General features: G+C 32.0%; 1 protein-coding gene across 1 annotated transcript; it reads right to left on the bottom strand.

Annotated features, from left to right (window-relative positions):
- Positions 1–1,999: 1,999 nt before the first annotated feature.
- LOC129903146 (ornithine decarboxylase) lies at positions 2,000–3,575 on the bottom strand. Its single transcript, XM_055978649.1, has one exon. It carries the CDS (start codon positions 3,460–3,462, stop codon positions 2,179–2,181), a length of 1,284 nt encoding a protein of 427 aa, XP_055834624.1. The 5' UTR covers positions 3,463–3,575; the 3' UTR covers positions 2,000–2,178.
- Between the last annotated feature and the right edge of the window lie 16,087 nt (positions 3,576–19,662).

Here is a 19,662-nt window from a genome sequence, read left to right as displayed (position 1 = left end):
TGGAACTTTTGGCTAAATAGAAATAACAAGTTCTATAACAAAAAAAAGGGACTTTGTTAGCATTCCTAATACTCTGGGGAAAAATTCTGAATATACACACCTTGGGCCTAATAGAAACCATCACCAAACAAAGCATAGTAATCATCATCCGTCCAAATGGTTGCCACTGGCTATGGACTTCAAATTAAATATTGACGGATTCTTCGATATTAACACAAAACCGCAATGGTGATTGGATAGTGGGACAAAGCACTAAAATAATCACCAATTCTGCCTTAAGCTCTGAAATAACAAGCATCATTCATGGACTGCATATGGCAAAAAATTCAAACATTACAAACATCTCTATCGTATCTGACTCCAAAGAGTTAATAAAAATGTTAAAAGAGAAAAATGCTTCTGACTCCAATCTTTTAAGTGAATGCAGGGAATTGCTCCGCCAAATGAAGGAGCCAATGATCCGGCATGAGCCAAGGGAGCAAAACAGGGTGGCGGACATGCTAGCAAAAAAAAAGCTTTTGACAACGAAAGAACTAACGAAGGAATGGACGACGGCTCCAAATTTTGTTTTTGATCTAGTAGAAGATGACAAGAGGAGCCTCTCCTCTCAGTTTTAACCCAGAGGTCTTAGTATGTAATATACCTCCTAGCTCAACTAATCTTTTTGTAAATTTAACCGCAGCTAGCAGTAATGCAGCCATTCCTGTTGTACTGATGCATATTTAATGAAATAATATATCTCCTTAATTACCAAAAAGAAAAAAAAATCACACCCTCCCAAATATTATATTTAATCTTTCTCTATTGTGTATTCTTCTAAGTGGTAGTAGATTTTGATTTTTAAAGACCATGATGATATATTATATGAGCAAACAATTAATTATGTACCTACCTTTTTATATGTGTTATAAATTATAATATAATCGCATAAAATAGTTTGATAAAAGTGTTAAAGAAGATACTACTTTATGATATCACCTAATCCATTCATGATTCACTATAGATTCAAAAAAACAAATTGATACAGATTTAAAAAAGATTATAATTGATGATGAAAGAAAACCACAATGTTGATTTTCCACTAACGTAATTCACATGATTAGAAGATGACAAATAAAAATTCTCTATTCATTGTCAACAGTCTTTCTTAAGAAATACTCATTTTGAATGGGTCAATTCTTTCAACCCGTTTATGTCAGCAATTTATCCTATTAACTGTTTTTTTTTTCAATTTTAAAACTAAATTAAATAAGATTAAATTATAGCTAAAAGCTAAATCGAATCACTTAGATGTTTAAAGTATAGTAAATTGTACTTTTCCTATGTTGAAATAATAAATATTGCTCTCTTAGTTCCTTTTCATTGCCTTCCGAGCTTTTATAACAAGAAAACTATATAATATTAATTCCTTGAAATCGAGATATGATGTATCAGGACGTTTTGAGATGTATTCGGATTTCACCAAATTTAAGAAATTTTTTTAATTTGAAAAAGAATAGAAATAGATAGAATGTAATTAGCCGTATAAATTCGTGTAATCCTCCCTAATTTTAATTCTCAAAATTTAAATAATATTATATAAATTGAGATATAAGATAAGTTTATGAGCAACATTTTTTTGAAATAGTAAGGGTGGAACTAGAAAGAAGGAATATTTTCTTGATTTTTATAAAGTGATGAATATTTAATTTGTGGTTGTTGTAAAAATGAGATATTATGAGAATATATGAGTTTAAAGTTTTGAAGCAAGTGGGTGTTCACTTTATCCCTCCAATAAATTAGGAGGGAATCTCACCCTCTTTGTCTTCTAGCATTATTAGCCCAATACAAAATATCATTCCTATTTCCATTATTTTAACGAAATGTCGATAAATCTTTGAATTTAGAGTTTGTATTCTAAACTCTTTTATAAATATAACTTAAAATTTATATCATGAATTATGAATTTAATTTAAGATTAATCTTTTCAACATGAAATTTAAAAGACGAAATTGGAATATTTGACATAAATACGAGCAAATCCAATTGGCAAATCCTTGCTTTTCTTATGAGACAAGAGAAACTACAAACTGATTGGAAAATAAATTACCAAACAACAACAAAAATTAGAAAACCAAAAAAAAAAAAAACCTTACCACGCTGCTAATTAAAGTCTAATTGATTGTAATTTATAAATCATTAGCTTGGGTAAGCATAAGCAAGGTGAGTAACAATGGCGGATGTATTGAATCCATTGAAATTCGATCCAGCAGCTTTTGTATAAGCACCCATATTAGGAAAAACCAGCCAGTCATTAACCTGTAGCTCCGGTAACTGGTAATCCCTCAATACAGTATCAAGCGCGTCACAAGTGGGCCCGAATACAGTCGACGGAAACGTTTTCGACCCGCCGCAGTTGAGGTTATTCCGATTCGACATGCACGCTAATGGCGTCGCCGTCACCGCCGCATGGTCGTAAAGTACACAGTTCATCGATCCGTACAACCCGTCGTTGATCCAGTATTCTTTTAATTCACCTCTTACTCTTTTTCCGATGACGGTTGTCGCTAAAGTGAACGCCGTCTCCGCGAAAAACCGACCCGGTTCGGCAATGATTGTTAGCTCCGGGAAGTTCAGGAAGTGTTGTTCCAGGGCTGATTTAACGGCGGGAGCGGCGATGGTGAATTGATGGCCCGAGGTAAATCCGCCGCCGATGTCTAACACCGTCATTTTCGACATACCAAGTTGATTCGCTGTTTCGAAAACTTGTTTAGCAGCAGCTATGGCTCCTACATAAGCGTTGGAATCGGCGTCTCCGCTGCCGATATGGAAGGAAACGCCGGAGACGGTGAGCCTAGCTGCTTGAGCTGTACGGAGAAGAGGCTCGATTTCTTCCGGTAGTGCGCCGTATTTTGGTCCCATTGGGCATCTCGCGTTGCCGTCGTTCATCGGTTTGATTCGAAGCAAAACCTCGCATTTCGGGTGATGCTTACGGATCTTGTAAACTTCTTCCTCGGAATCGTAAGTCGTGAGATTAACCCCAACTTTTTCAGCGAAAATTATATCGGATTCCGGCTTACAAGGGTTAGCAAAAACAATCCGGTCCGGCGAGATACCAAGAGACAAAACATACTCAATTTCAGCACGGCTAGCACAATCAAAATTGGAACCCATAGCAGACAACATAGAGAGAAATGATGGTTCAGGGTTACACTTTACAGCATAAAATGGACGGATATTTGGTAAAGCAGTGTTCCATTGATCCATAAGGGAGACAACTTCTCCCAAATCTAGAACATAAAAGGGTTGCTTTTCGTCCTGTAATTTCTGGGTTATGATCGAAACCATGAAATCCTGGAGTGCATCTCTTGAGAGAGGAACAACTTTTCTGGCGTGGCCGTTCTCCGCCGGAGCTCCGCCGATTGTGGATTGAAGAATGGCCGCCGGATTCAAACCGGAAACAATGACTGTTTGGCCGGCCATCCAAAGAGAGGAGGAATCAAAGGGAAACAAAGAAATTAGGGACTGAAATATATTGAGTGTTTCTCTGTTCCCTTTGAGACGGAGAAACCTCAAAAAATGTTCACCGTAATATATAGAGGGAAAAAAAGAGAAAAAAAATTGTTTCTAATTTATTTATTTTTTAAAAAAAATAGTTGTTAAAGGGGTAAGTGGTCAACGAAATTAAATTTAATTAATCACCATTTATGATAATAATCATAAGATGTGTGCTTTTTGGCAGGTAAATTCAAATCAAATCCATATTGCATGATTTCTTTTTAAAGTTATGCAGGTTTTACTAATATATTAATTAATTAAAAGAATATTTATATAAATATATATATTAATTATTTACTTTCGTTCTATCAGACATTTTCTTATAACTTATATCTGAATTAGTTATATAAATTTTTAAAATACAAATTATATAAATATTAATTTTATATATTCCTCCTAATCAACTATCAAAATGTAATATTACGCATATAAAATTTATAATTGCTTAATTCACCTACGAACCAACTTCCAAATAATTCTGTAGTGCATACTGAAGGACAACAAAAGTCAAAATTCCCATATAATATGCTAGATTCCATTTATCTTTAATTTGGGGTATAAATATCTAGCGGAGAAATTGATTCCATGGATTATTATTTTTTTACAATTCAAATTTATTTTTTTAATTAAAAATAAAGAAATTGTATTTATTTCACCACATCAATTTAACAAATAATCATTCGTACATTGTTTTTGCTACAAAATGTATTTTGTTTTATTGATGTCTACTACAACAACAACAACAACAACAACCCAGTAAAATCCCACATCGTGGGGTCTGGGAAGGTAGAGTGTACGCAGACCTGACTTCTACCAATGTAGGACGGCTGTTTTCGAAAGACCCTCGGCTCAATAAAAGCATAGAAAAAGGTTAGACTATTGATGTCTACTATTAATCATATTAATGAACTTGTATTCTTATCTTAATCCATGACTTTCAACATCAAATTGCTTGATTTAAAATATAAAATGTATAGGTTTTCTCTTTATTATTAGGTGGTAGATGATTCATAATTAAAGTTGCAATCTAATGCTTTTAATTTCACTCGATACATAATACTAATACTATTAAAAGCCTTCTTTAATTTATTTATTTTTTCACAATTATGATTATTGATCTAACCTTCTAGTATATTTACTAATCAATTAATTTGAATTCACATCACGTAAAGATTATGTTATTTAAGATTTTGACTAATTTGTATTATCAGATAAATTTATCCAATTATGGGAAATTGTAGCCAACTAACTCACATCATAAATCAAATACTAAAAATTTTATCGCTCTCTATCAATAAGGACTCCACTCTAAAAAATCTACTCTCACAACTCCAATGTATTTGTGCAGGAAAAGTTTTTTTCTGTCAAATATTATATGTATATCATATGTTTAATATAATTTTTTAAATTTAATCATATTTAATTAAAATATACTTAAATTTCATTACATACTCTTTCTGTCCCAAATTTATATCATGATATACTTTTCTTTTTATTTGAGAAATATTCAACCAAATTATCAATATTTGATCTATATTGGATCCTATTTATTCGATAAGAAATTCATCAAGATGTACTTTTTTATTTAAAAAATTATTTATTTTAAGGATGTTTATTTTTGAAACAGAGTCTCGTATATTTTAAAAATTTATATCCAATTAAATTATATTACATAAATCAAGACAATAAATATATAATCTAATCATGATAAATTTTATTGGTTTGAGATAAATTCTTTGCAACGGATAAATTTTATATGCATGATTGATTTGCGATAATGAGTCTTTTTATAATTTTATTCTAATTCTTTTTCCAATTTCAAATCTTGAGGTAAATAATGAAAAAAGAACATGAAAAACGTGAATCTTAGTGGAGGGCGACAACTATTGCTTGTCTTATTGTGGTCCAATTTGTTGTCTTATTGGTGGTCCAATTTATTGTCTTATTGGTGGTCCAATTAGCCCGTGTGTTAATGTATAATTATAGTTTTAATTTTTGTGTTATTTCACTATACATATTTAATCTTTATTTATTTGTAATTAATAAAAGTTAACTATTTAACGAAATAATTATTTGATAATATATAAATATAATAAAATAAAGGATTGATGATTTTAAATACTTTAAGAATTATGTATATAAAATTAAAATTATATTTTATTCAAATGTTCTATGCTCAATTTTTTATTCTTTAACGACTCATTTTTTTTCTCTTTTTCAATGGTTACTAATCAAGATCAAATACAATAACATTTGAGAGTTTAGTAGGCGAACAAACTCCTTAAGGTTATCAATGATGTCCTAACAAATTTCACTCTTTAAAAAATTTAACATTTAATTTTTATTAAATTTAATTTGTTTACCCACATAATTCTTCAAGCATTTAGAATCATCAACCCTTCAATTTATTTTATTTTATATATTTTAAAATAATTATTTTGTTAAATAATTAACTTTTATTAACTCCAAGGACCAAAAGTCGCACAGTTCAAATAATTGAAAGTTAAATGTGAATAGTCAAATAACACAGAGATTAAAACTGGAATTATGCAATAACACAGGGACTAAAACCATTATTTCCTCTTAATTAAATAAATACTATTAATCAAGCTTTTAAAATTATTATTTTTCCCCAAAAAATCTATTTTTATCAAATTTAATATATTGGCCTACGAATAAAATATATATTTTTCAGTAACAATAAAGTAGCTTTTAGCGGGAAAAAGTTAAAAATTTATGCTTTTCTTTTTTTGGATAAGAAGTATTAGTAGAAAATTATTTTCTTGAAGATAAAAAAATTCTTTATATTAGCAAATTATTCCTTATTAATAATTTAACACATTTACCTTTTAATTAAATATAAACGTGCTTTTAAAAACATATTGATCAAATAAAATACCTTATTAAATACTAAAAAATACTTTTCAGATGAATTAGTTAGATGCAACTTTCTAAAATATACTAATACGTATCAAAAACAAAAAAAAAACTCCTAATACAAGAGGATCGAAATAGACGTACTTTTAATATTATGAAGTATGAATTATCATGCCCATAATAAACGCGGAGTAGCATTACAACAAAACATATACCCACTTTTCAAGGTTCCCAACAAGTCAACACAAATTTAGGTTCTTTATTTATATTTTCCTATTGAATCCTAGATCTGATTTTCTATATAATAAAATAATTGTACCTATTATCATATTATTGCTACATGACCTAATTTATCAGATATGAGGATAGTGTGCAATAATGTTTTCCTTATAGTCATCTAGTATAGTAGCATCGAAGTTTATTGATCAGATTAATCCAGATTTATACTATATGTATAAAATATATAAATGAGAAGTATTTTTTATTAACAATTATTCTATTTTTAGATTTGAACTTGAAATCTTTTATCAAGAACGAAAAAAAACCTCAATCTTTAATTTCTTGATGGTATAATATGCATAATGTGTATTATTGTTTTATTTCCACCTATCATGCTATAGATCTGTTCTTTTAGAAAGTATTTGATAGCAGTGTTCATATAATTATCCTTTTGTCTGTCATTAAACAAACTCATGACCTAATTTATATTTCATTAATAGAAAAATAAGTGTAGGTCTACAAAAAAAGTAATAAATAACGTTTTATATTTTAAAATGTCAAGTAATATTGTTTAGATAAATTTAATTAGTTTTTGCTAACAAGACAAAATACAACTAATATATATGAGATATATAGAAGAATGGAAATTATGAGCCTGTTTGGATGAACTTATTTTTTAGTAACTTATAAGTTGTAAACTGCTTATAAGTTAAAAAAAATAGATGCAGTCCAATTAATTTTTTTTGACTTTTAAGTTGTTTTTAACGTATAAGCTGCTTAAAATAAGTCCATTCAAACAAATTCAATTATTTATTGGGGCTTATTTTAAACACAAAATAACTTTAAGTTGGCTAACCAAATACTTTAAAAAGCTGAAAACAACTTAGTATGTTCATATATTAAAGCTTGATGTTAACATAAACAAATGTTAGCATCAAGTGACACAACTTTATTCTCGAGTTATATGCAACAAAGATTTTAAAAATAAATTAATGAAGAAGAAATGATAACAACAAATTTAGAGTAAATTAAACAATTATTTTTCAAATTGGATGTTATAAGCTTGTCGTTGAATTCTTTTATTTTAAGTTTGAGGGTTTTTTATTTTAAGTTGAGGGTTGATCAGAAATATTTTTTCTATCATTAAAACTAAAAATAAAATTTACATATATTTTATCTTTTCCAAAACTCACTTATAAAATTATATTATATATGTTATTGTCATCCGTAGCTACAAGCTAGAAATTTCGTCTGTTTTAGTTAACCGACAAAGTTCCAATAATCATTCGTATCGTTTTATTTCAAATTATATTTATATATATATATATATATATATATATATATATATATATATATATATTTATATATACATACACACCGTATTGTATATTAGAAGATGGTGAAGTCATGGAGTCAATAGTTTTAAATTTCACACACGCATTGATTAAGCAGAGCTAAACGGAAAAATTATTGAGAAGAAAATATTAGAATTAGAGGACATGACACATCTGCCGTTTATTGAGGAAATGATTTTCGATTCTCTTTTTGTTTTTAGCATGTCTTTTTTATAACAATATTTATTTGTTGTACTTAATCTTGTTATATTACTTGGCCGTCCTACATTGGTAGGAGTCAGGTCTGCGTACACTCTACCCTCCACAGACCCCATGATATGGGATTTTACTGGGTTGTTGTTGTTGTTGTTGTTGTTGTAATCTTGTTATATTACTTTAATTACTTGAGTTGAGAATTTGTTGACAAAATAGTATTTGACAAGCTAATGGTTGTTAGGAGTTTGTTAGACTAACTAAAAGTAGTTAGTATTCTGTTAAGAATCAGTTAGGAGGTAGTTAGTAGATGTATTCATACCTCTCCATGTACAAGTATAAATACATGATTGAGTACAGTATAATGAATGAGATATACTGATATTTTGGAACTCTCTCTCTTTCTAACTTTACTCTTCTCATTCTCTCTTCTCTATCTACTTTTCTCTCTTCACAGACTTCTCCTCTTCAGCTCACTCTCCATCTATGGAAGAGTGGGCTTGAACACCTTCAATGGTGTTCTAACATGGTATCAGAGCGAGGTTGCGACCTACGGTGTGTTGCTACAAGAGTCTGCAACTCGCAATTTAGAAGAAAATCAAAGCTCAAGGTGTTGAAAAATGGCTGTCACAACTGAAGCCGAAGGCGGATCTGCAGAAATGAACAACCCAAACATAAACCTCACAGCTGAAACAGACTACTTTAGAGTTCCGGTGATAGACCACAATCATCCACTCTATCTTCAACCAAATGACACTCTGGGAAGCTCCTTGATCTCCTTACAACTCACACGTTCAGAAAATTACGCAATCTGGAGTAGATCCATGCGTATTGGACTTCGAGGTAAGAGCAAGCTAGGGTTTGTGGATGGTAGATTTCCTAGGTCTAAGTTTGGTCCTGAGTATGTTGACATTTGGGAGAAGTGCAATGCGGTTGTCCTGTCATGGATCATGAACGCTGTAAGACCAGGACTGCTCAGTAGTGTTGTGTATAGTGATGATGCTCACAGAGTGTGGTGTGACTTGAAGGAAAGATTCGACAAAATCAATGGAGTGCATGTGTTTCACCTTCATAAGGAGATTCATAGCCTAAACCAAGGAGTTTTGTCAGTAACTGACTATTATACTACATTGAAGAGCCTATGGAATGAGTTTAACTCAATTATGCCATGTCCAGGATGCTCTTGTGATGAGTCGAGGAAATTTAAAGAACATTTTGAGTATCAACGATTACTTCAGTTTTTAATGGGACTGAATGAGTCCTACTCGGCTACCAGAGGTCAAATTCTGCTTCAGACTCCTACTTCTAACCTAAACAAAGCTTTCTCTCTCATCCTAGATCATGAGAGTCAGAGAAATCTGATGAGTGCAAGTTCTGAAACTTCCAATCATAGGATTATTGAAAGCACAACCCTATTTAGTCAGAAAGCTCATACTCAATGGAGTGGTAACTTTGGACATCAACCAGGAGGAGGTGGAGGCATTCAACCAAATAGAGGACACTATGACTCTCAATATAAGCCACATCCACAGAAGCCTCAGAAACCTGTGGTGGTGTGTGAAGTGTGTGGATACAGGGGACACACCAAAGAACAATATTTCAAGATTAAAGGTTATCCTGCAGGCTGGAAGTCAAAAAAGAAAGGTGCCACTTCCTATGCAAATCAAGCAGAGGCCTTACAACCTGATGTTACTAGTTCAAATCTCCCAGCTCCAACAGGCTTCTTCACACAAAGCCAGTACCAACAAATCATGCAGATGCTAGCAAAAGGAACTGAAAATACAGGGGAGCACTCAGTCAAAGCAGCCTCTGCAGGTAGTATTTTGTCAGCTTTAGTATCCAAACATGTGCCTAAGTAATGGATAGTTGATACAGAAGCAACAGATCACATGACTGCTAGTCTAGATGCACTAGACACAATTCAACCAGTGCCTAACTTTAATAAGAGGGAAGTACAACTTCCCACTGGAAATGTAACATCCGTCTCACACACTGGGAAAACAAAAGTGTTTGGAAACCAAAGTATCAGCAATGTGCTATTTGTTCCAGACTTCAAGTGCAACTTATTATCTGTATCACAACTTACTAAGGAACTTTAGTGTATGGCTGCATTCTTTCCTGATTTTTGTATCTTTCAGGATCTCTCCAGTGGACTGGTCAGGGGGATTGGTAGAGAAGAACAGGGTCTCTACATCCTCAAGGAAGACTTCATCAACTCAGTCCGAGCTGTTCCTGTTCCCTCAGCACATCAATCAAGTCAAATTGAGTCCATGTCTTTGTGGCATAGAAGATTAGGTCATGCACCTATAGATGTAATAAAGAGGTCCACAGGTCTTGACCTTGTACAAACAAATATGAATTTATCTTGCACTGTTTGCCCTTTAGCTAAACAACCTAAACTCCCATTCCCAACTAGTTCTAATGTGTCTAAGTCTGCGTTTGAATTAGTTCATTGTGATATATGGGCCCCCTATAGAGTACCAACTCATGCTGGAATGAAATATTTTGTCACTATAGTAGATGACTTTTCAAGATATACTTGGGTGTTTCTTATTACCTCCAAAGCTGACACTATAGTGGTGCTAAGAAAGTTCTTCTCACAGGTTCACAATTTTTTTCTACCACTGTTAAGACTTTTAGATCTGATAATGGCAATGAATTCTTCAGTCATGAATTCTAATCTCTGTTGTCTACCCTTGGGATTCTTCATCAGAGTACATGTACATATACACCCCAACAAAATGGTGTTGCTGAAAGGAAACACAGAACTATCTTGAACATGGCCAGGGCTCTCAGATTTCAAGCCAGCATTCCCTTGAAATTTTGGGGTGAGTGTGTTACAACTGCTGTCTATTTGCTCAACATACTACCCTCTAAACTACTTCATTACAAATATCCTTTTGAATTGTTGTATTCACAGCCTCCTTCACTCACTCATATCAGCACCTTTGGGTGTTTGTGCTATGCTGCCTGTCCAAATGTGTCAGACAAATTTGCTCCTAGAGCTATTCCTGCAGTCATGATGGGGTACTCTATGTCTCAAAAGGGCTACCTTCTATATGACCTGCATTCCAAATCACTGTTTGTCAATAGAAATATAGTATTCAAGGAAGATGTCTTTCCTTTCAAAGAGCTCCACATCTCCTCAAATGCTCTTTTTTCTGTTCTCACTACTCTCCCAGACACTGTTGAATCTTCCTCTCAATCACCCCCAATCTCCTCTCTTGTGCCTTCAGTTCCCTCTAGTGTCTGTCCTGCTGTGCCTTCTTCTCCTGATCTTTCTTCTCCACCCCATGTTCTTCTCACTAGGAAGTCATCTAGACAAACTAAGCCTCCTCTGTGGCTTCAGGACTTTGTCACTGCTGCTCATAGCTCCTCCTCATACCCCATCTCTGCATACTTGTCCTATGCTCATCTGTCCCCAGCCTATGTCCACACCCTTGCTTCTTACTCTGAACCTTCCTCCTATTCTGAAGCTTCTCTGGATCCCAAGTGGATTCAGGCTATGCAGCTTGAAATTTCTGCCTTGCAGGATAATCATACTTGGTCTGTGGTGGATCTGCCCCCTGGTAAGACACCTATTGGCTGCAAGTGGGTGTACAAGATCAAGTACAAGGCTTCAGGTGAGGTTGAAAGATTTAAGGCCAGATTAGTTACAAAAGGGTACAGCCAACAAGAAGGTTTGGATTACAGTGAGACTTTCAGCCCTGTTGCCAAGATGGTCACTGTCAGGTCAGTTATTGCTCTTGCTGCTGCTAAACACTGGGTTATTCATCAAATGGATGTCCATAATGCTTTCCTCAATGGTGATCTCTTAGAAGAGGTCTACATAACTATTCCTACTGGGTTTGCTAGACATGGGGAGAAGGGTAAAGTCTGCAAACTCCACAAGTCACTCTATGGCCTCAAACAAGCTCCTAGACAGTGGAATCTAAAGCTAACAGAAGCACTGCTGCAGTTGGGATTTACTCAGAGTCACTATGACTATTCCCTGTTCACTAAGCAAGATGAAGGTGACATAGTCATTATATTAGTCTATGTAGATGATCTTCTGATCACTAGGAGCAGACAAATTCTCATAGACAACACAAGGAAAGACCTGCAGAAATAATTCAAGATGAAGGATCTAGGAGAACTCAAATTCTTCCTAGGAATTGAAGTAGTCAAATCCAGTCAAGGTATACACTTGTCTCAAAGGAAGTATGCCTTAGAGTTAATAACTGAAGTTGGTCTAGGGGGAGCTAAACCTGCAGGTACACCACTTGAACAAAATCTGAAACTCACATTTATAAAGTTTGATGAATGTATTCCTCCTAAAGAAGAATACACAGATCCTGTGCTGAAGGACCCTGGTAGGTACCAAAGGCTAGTTGGAAGACTTCTCTACCTTACAATGACAAGACCTGATCTATCTTTCTCAGTACAGAAGTTAAGTCAATATATGCATTGCCCCAAGGAATCACACATGGCTGCAGCACTCAGAGTTGTAAGATACATTAAAGATGCCCCAGGCCTTGGACTCTTCATGCTAGCAACCTCTTCAAATCAACTTCTTGCTTATTGTGACTTAGATTGGGGTGCATGTCTAGAAACCAGGAGGTCTGTCACAGGTTACTTAGTTAAATTTGGTGAGACCCTCATCTCCTGGAAATCCAAGAAATAAGAGACAATCTCCAGAAGCTCAGTTGAGGCTGAGTTCAGGAGTATGGCAAATTGTGCAGCAGAGGTAACCTGTCTAATTGGCTTGTTCAGAGAACTTGGTATTCAAGTTGATCTTCCTGTTAGAATGATGTGTGACAGCAAATTTGCAATACAAATTGCAGCAAATCCAATTTTCCATGAAAGGACTAAACACATTGACATAGACTATCACTTTGTAAGAGAAAAGATTTGCCAAGGAGTTCTGAAAACTGAGTTCACTCACACTGAAAATCAACTGGTTGATCTACTCACAAAGAGCTTGGGCAAATCACAACACCAAACACTCCTAAGTGGTTTAGGAGTCATGAATTTGTTTAAACCATAAGCTTGAGGGGGAGTGTTGACAAAATGAGTATTTGACAAGCTAATGGTTGTTAGGAGTTTGTTAGACTAACTAAAAGTAGTTAGTATTCTGTTAAGAATCAGTTAGGAGGTAGTTAGTAGATGTATTCATACCTCTCCATGTACAAGTATAAATACATGATTGAGTACAGTATAATGAATGAGATATACTGATATTTTGGAACTCTCTCTCTTTCTAACTTTACTCTTCTCATTCTCTCTTCTCTATCTACTCTTCTCTCTTCACAGACTTCTCCTCTTCAGCTCACTCTCCATCTATGGAAGAGTGGGCTTGAACACCTTCAATGGTGTTCTAACAGAATTTATCGAAAACAAACTATTTTCCTTCATAAAATAGAATAAGATTGTGTAAACATACACCACGCTTTTTAAAGATCACTTGTGAAACTACATTACGATATATTATTATATTGTTGTTGGTAGAAAAAAAAACAATACATAAACCTGTTATTAACTAATCCACTAATAAAAGAATATCTTAAACACATGTCATCATATAATCAATTGCTAGTGTAAAATAAAGTGCATATAAATTATGCTATAAAAGTCAAACTCGTCCTAATATTTCATTACATCACAAGCCTTTACAGCAACCCAGTAAGTTTTCAATAAAAAATAAATCTTGCTGCTTGGATTTTAATAGAAAATATATACAAATTTATCTAAATATCGTGTTAGACGTTGGGAATGGGGATAAATATGAGTGTCATTTAATTAGAATACAATTTTATAAATGTCTTTGGATGACTAGACAGACCTAACTATTTCACATGCAAGCAAATTAGGTAAGTATACGAGAAAATAATTAGACAAATAGAAATTTGAATTGGCCTTTTTATGTTGAATTATTTGTGGAGGGTCCACATTAACGTGGTTCTATGAGAGTAGCAGGTTGTGGTATGGTCCCTTTTTTTCCTCCATTCAACGAATCGAATATATTCGAGTTTTAATGAATAAAATTATTCAATTTTTATACCGATAAAAGATAATAAAGTTATAGTGCTTAATTTCATTTGAAAGCTTTTTTGTTCAAGGCATGTAAGTTTTATCCGAAAATCATTATTATTATATATTATAAAAAAGGAATCGAGAACAGTTATGTAAGGATTTTTAGTTACAAATTCATCTAACTTTTATGCGTGTTTAAAATTTTTATTGATAAGTATAACATTGACTCAAACACAATAAATTAAATGAGTTATAATAAAAATTCAAAGTCAAACAATGAAGTTCAAATTTTGAATTAGTCTTTCTTCATGTGTCACGAATTGAAGGATTGTTAATGCTCAAAGCATCCTGATGTAGGGTTTGCGAAAGAGTAGCGACACAAAAGGGTGTAACATAAGCGTCTTAGGCTTCTCGATTCAAGTTTCAATGATTGATTCTATGCTTGAACATATAACTTATAGGACACACAATGATAAATTATTTGTAGTTGTTCTAAAATTCTCATTTTGTTATATAACTTATTGTGAGTATTATTTACAGTACAATTTTGCACGAAGCTACATCAACATTATTTTTTCTCATACAACCAACTAAATACCGCATTATATTAGGTATTCTTTAATTATTTTTTCCTAATCATCATCACTCTAACCCAATATTAATTTTACAATTACTTGTATACAAAATAATTAAATTTGAGATTACTTTTCCTTATTCCTTCAACTAAACAATCATACTGAAAAGTTATTTTGCAATTGGTTACGAGTTTGGCTAGGAACCTATTAATATTTAATTCTTAGTAATTTTTTTACCCCCCAAAAACAATTTTTTTAATGCATTAGTTAAGACCTACACGTGAATATGCCTTACAATTGTTTGCTTTTCTGCAGCTTCCTATCACAACTTGTTCATAATTATTGCTGGGAAGAAAACGTTGATTTTTTTGTATGCTAAAAAAATTGGTCTCATTTTGTGGGGTGATGGGGTAGGTAATAATACTATGTGGCAGTTTGTGATTTTAAAAGGAAAAAAAATCTAGTCTTCACAAGAAATTTGCGTGCTAAATTAATGGGGCAGGTAATAGTTTTACGTGTCATAATATTATGAACATATTATATATTACAGCAAAACTTTACTCTTATTTGATATTATATCAAGTCAATAAATATATAATAAATATTTAGATATAAACTTTTTATATTTAATTATAATTAATATATATTTTTATTTTATTAAATTACTTAACAATAACAAATTTATACAGTTCGTTCGATGTAAACACCCAAATTTGTATTTAGAGAGAATATTTGTAGTCTTCACAAGAAAGACACATTGCTAAATTAAAGGGGTAGGTAGCAGTTTTGACGTGCCATAAATTAAACACCATTACGTTTATCTGGAAGAATATGGTTATGTTGTCATCCTAAATTTCTTCCTTTTTTTTTTTAAAAGTATAATTCAAATACAAGAAAGAAAAAAAAACACTGGTTCATCTTTTTCAAATACATTATTATACATACAAAGATCAGCCAATAGGTGATGGGTAGTTTATTTGGGTGGAGTCTTTTAAATGTTTTAAAATAATTTTTTAATTACAAAATGAAATTTATGTTCCTAAGAATACCTTTATGATAGGATCCCCCTTGGATAGTAGTGGTACATTTGCCTTTTGTTTGGTTTTTTTCTTCTACAAGTGAAGCAAAACACGTGATAATGTGAAGCAACCAACGGCCTATTTCCTTCCGATTTTTTTTTTTTGTTGTTAATAAGGTCTTAATCTGTATGGATATTTTGGATAGATCGCAATAAATGTTAATAAGAAATTTTGATTAATCATAATTATATTCACCGTCTTGCGTCTTACCCACTTTCGATTGATGACTAAATATGATTTGGCTAGCAGTAATTTAATGCATAATAAGAGTAGTATACAATTTGTCTTCGCTAGTCTTGAAAATAACGCTAACATATTATTTTCAAAGCTAATATTCATGAATCATGACTTTGATAAAAACAGAAATCACAATATTCTGGTCAAGCTGCCACAATATTCCAATACATGTCTTGAACATTTCCAACTTAATTATCTTGAAAGTATTTCAATTCATATATCCAGAGTTAAGATGTCGACCATTATTTATTATTTAATTAATATATACGGATGATTTTAATTAGTTGGTATTTGAAACCAGTGGCGCTTTCCTTTGTAGATGAGTCTGACTTGATATAAATTTGAATTAGCCGAATTAATTACTTTTACTTTTAAGTAGGACATAAATTTAAATTATTTTTTTTTGCCGAGAGTTTACGGAAGTAATTTTTTCTACCTCCACAAAATAGGAAGAATAAGGTTGTGTATCCATCACTCTTTCCAAACTCCATTTATCGGATTACACTGCCTATGTTATTGTCGATACTTGCTCATTTGCAGTCATTTTAGATTCAGGGAAATAATTGATGCGTTAAAATATAGTATTAACATTTGGGGCGTGCAAAAGCCGATTTAACCGAATCGAAAAAAAACACTTCTGATTTATTGGTATTGAGTTATTGAATTAACGATTTATAAATAGTTTTATAATAAAATTTATTGAGTTATCGGTTCAGTTTTATAATTTTTGTTAATAGTTAAACTGATAACCCAATAAGATTATATCAAAATTACTATTTTACTCCTTGTTATATAATAATTACTTTAACATTTTACCAATCTTATTTTCTAAATTTTAGTATTCCTTTCGGCCATAGGCAACATAAAACTAGAATCACTCCCTCGCTATTGCGACATCTACTATCTTCTTGATATAAACTAGTATTACCTTTTCTCTTCCAATTTCAGATTTGATTGAGACAAATATAGACAATTAATGTTGTTTCCTTAATTTATTGGATGAGTCTTTAGAAGAAATTTGAACAATTATGTCTTAAAATAAAAGCAATCAATGTAAAAATTATTGTTGGACTTCCATTCTTAGTACTATTTCTAATTTTATGAGCACCGTGTATATATGATCATATGAACACTTTCTTATCAGTTAAAGCAAAATCTGAAACGTTAAGAATCAAAAATTGATTAATTAAAAATAACTAATAAATAACTTATTGGATTGATTATCGATTTAGCATGTTCATAAATTAAAAATCGATAAATTGAACCGCTAATATATAATATCGAGTCAAACCAATCAATGCGCACCCCTAATTAACATATGAGTTTTGGAAAAATTACCCTTTTACACATATTCTAATATCATATTTACTTATATTTCCTATTATATCAAAAAATTTCCAAAATCCCTCTTTTTCCTTTAACTCTCTCTCCCTCACTGATACATCACTTTTCATCCCTAAATCCTCGCCCTAATTCGCTCCTCTTCATCAGTTTTTGAGATTTTGAATTTATGAGTACATCTGTTACTCAATTTCAAGGTTCTAACTAAGGTATATTTTAATTTTTCTTTATATGGAATCTCACTTCATCCTCATTCAATTCGATTTCTCCTAAAATTTGTATCATTTGATTTCTTCTGTAAATCTTTTTGTTTTTGTAACTCATATCTTCAATTATACATATGAAATTCGTTCATGGTCTCAAATAGTCGAATAAAAATCAAGAAATTCTTGTTTCACCTGGTTCTGATTCATCTTGGGAAGGTTACGACGAGGTTAGATCCAAACATCGTAACGATCCAGCAGTGATGGATAAGCTACGTGAGAAATTGAAGTCGAAAGCTCCAGTTAAACATGCACCCAAAGAACTAGACAACAAGATTGAAAGAGTTACAACACGCCCTAATCTCCCAAAGGTATGGGTTCAATTAAGGTTTTTTTTAATAAAGTTTTTATGAAGGTATTTTGATTATGATACATATCGTTTATGTATCAGCTTATCATGTATCAAACGCTAACTCTTCTAATACATAGTGTTTTTTTTAAATGCCATTTTTTTGGAGATTTACTACTTCTGATACATCGTGTTTAAGTGTCAATATCTATTGTATCAAGTTTTAATGATTCTGATATATCTACATTTATGTATCAGATTACAATTTATAAAGCCTTACCGCTTCTGATACATCATCTGTATGTATCAGAATCTCATGTATCAAATATTTTAATGCATATCATACATCGTATTTATGTATAAAGTTCAAGTTATATTTAACGATTTTTCATATCAATGCAGGGAATGAAATATGTCATCAAGAAGATTCTATCCCACCCATTGAGTTTCGGCACGGCATATAGGGCTAATTTTCTTGATAATTTTGAATCATCGATTAATTGATGAAACGCGAATTTTGTTTTGAATTAATGCTCTCTTGTTTTCCTTGGAGTCGATGCTCTATTTTTTGGCTTGAAACTTCATGTACATAACTGTCGCCTTCTTTAACCAATTAATCTCATTAATTAGATCGGTAATTGATTTAAAGAGCCAATCATATCTTATCTCAATCTACTATCCATAAATAACTGATGTGCATTAACTATTCAACAGCTAAAGTTGATGTATCAGATACATAACTTATGTATCAGCAAAACTGAAAAAAATAATTGAAAACGACTTCGGTTTGAATTGATACTCTATTTTTTCCATTTGAGATGATGCTCTGTTTTTTAGCTTGAATCTTCATGAACATAACAGTTGCTTTTTTTAACAAATTAATCCAATTAATTAGATCAATAACTCAATTAAAGAACCAATCATACCTTACATTAAGATACTAACCATAAGTAGCTGATATGCATTAAATATTTAACAACTAAAGTTGATGTATCAGATACATAATTTATGTATCAGCAAAACTGAAAAAAATTGAAATCGAATTTGATTTGAATTTATGCTCTGTTTTTGGGCTTGAATCTTCATGTACACAACCGTTATTTTTTTAAACCAAATTAATCCCATTAATTAGATCAATAATTGATTTAAATAACTAATCATACCTTATATTAAGATACTATCCATAAATAGATGATCTTCATTAATTATTCTACAGCTAAATTGATGTATCAGATACATAACTAATGTATCAAAAAAATTGAAAAAAAAGGGGAGATCGGGTAATTTTGATACAATGAGGGATGTATCATAATTAGACTTTTTCATTATGGGATTTAGGTAAAATTTTCATGAGTTTTCCCAATAATAAAGTCATGGGCCACGACACAGCCCAAATATTGCAATGGGCTAAACCTGTCTGGGCCTGGAAAGTAGAAATATAGCCCAAATTTGTATAAAGATCCCTAATATCATTTCAGCAGCTACACTAAGGTCCAATGATTTTAAGGTTTACAAGCCATCATAAATTCATAATACATGATGGACTGATGAATATTTTTGTTGGGCGAAGTGCACAAATACCCGCTTTTGGACCAACATTTAATTTATATTTGAAGTTTGATTTATCTATCTTTTTGCAAATTTACTCGAGAACAACTTCGAAAGTATGTAACTGAAGTTAAATAT

Source organism: Solanum dulcamara, chromosome 9, assembly GCF_947179165.1.
Source record: "Solanum dulcamara chromosome 9, daSolDulc1.2, whole genome shotgun sequence".
NCBI lineage: Eukaryota > Viridiplantae > Streptophyta > Magnoliopsida > Solanales > Solanaceae > Solanum > Solanum dulcamara.
The sequence above is the reverse complement of the archived record's forward strand: the minus strand, read 5'-3'. Positions and strand labels throughout refer to the sequence as shown.

Bases quoted from the DNA above. Each gene is read 5' to 3' on its own strand.
- LOC129903146 (XM_055978649.1), bottom strand. From the start codon at position 3,462: ATGGCCGGCCAAACAGTCATTGTTTCCGGTTTGAATCCGGCGGCCATT.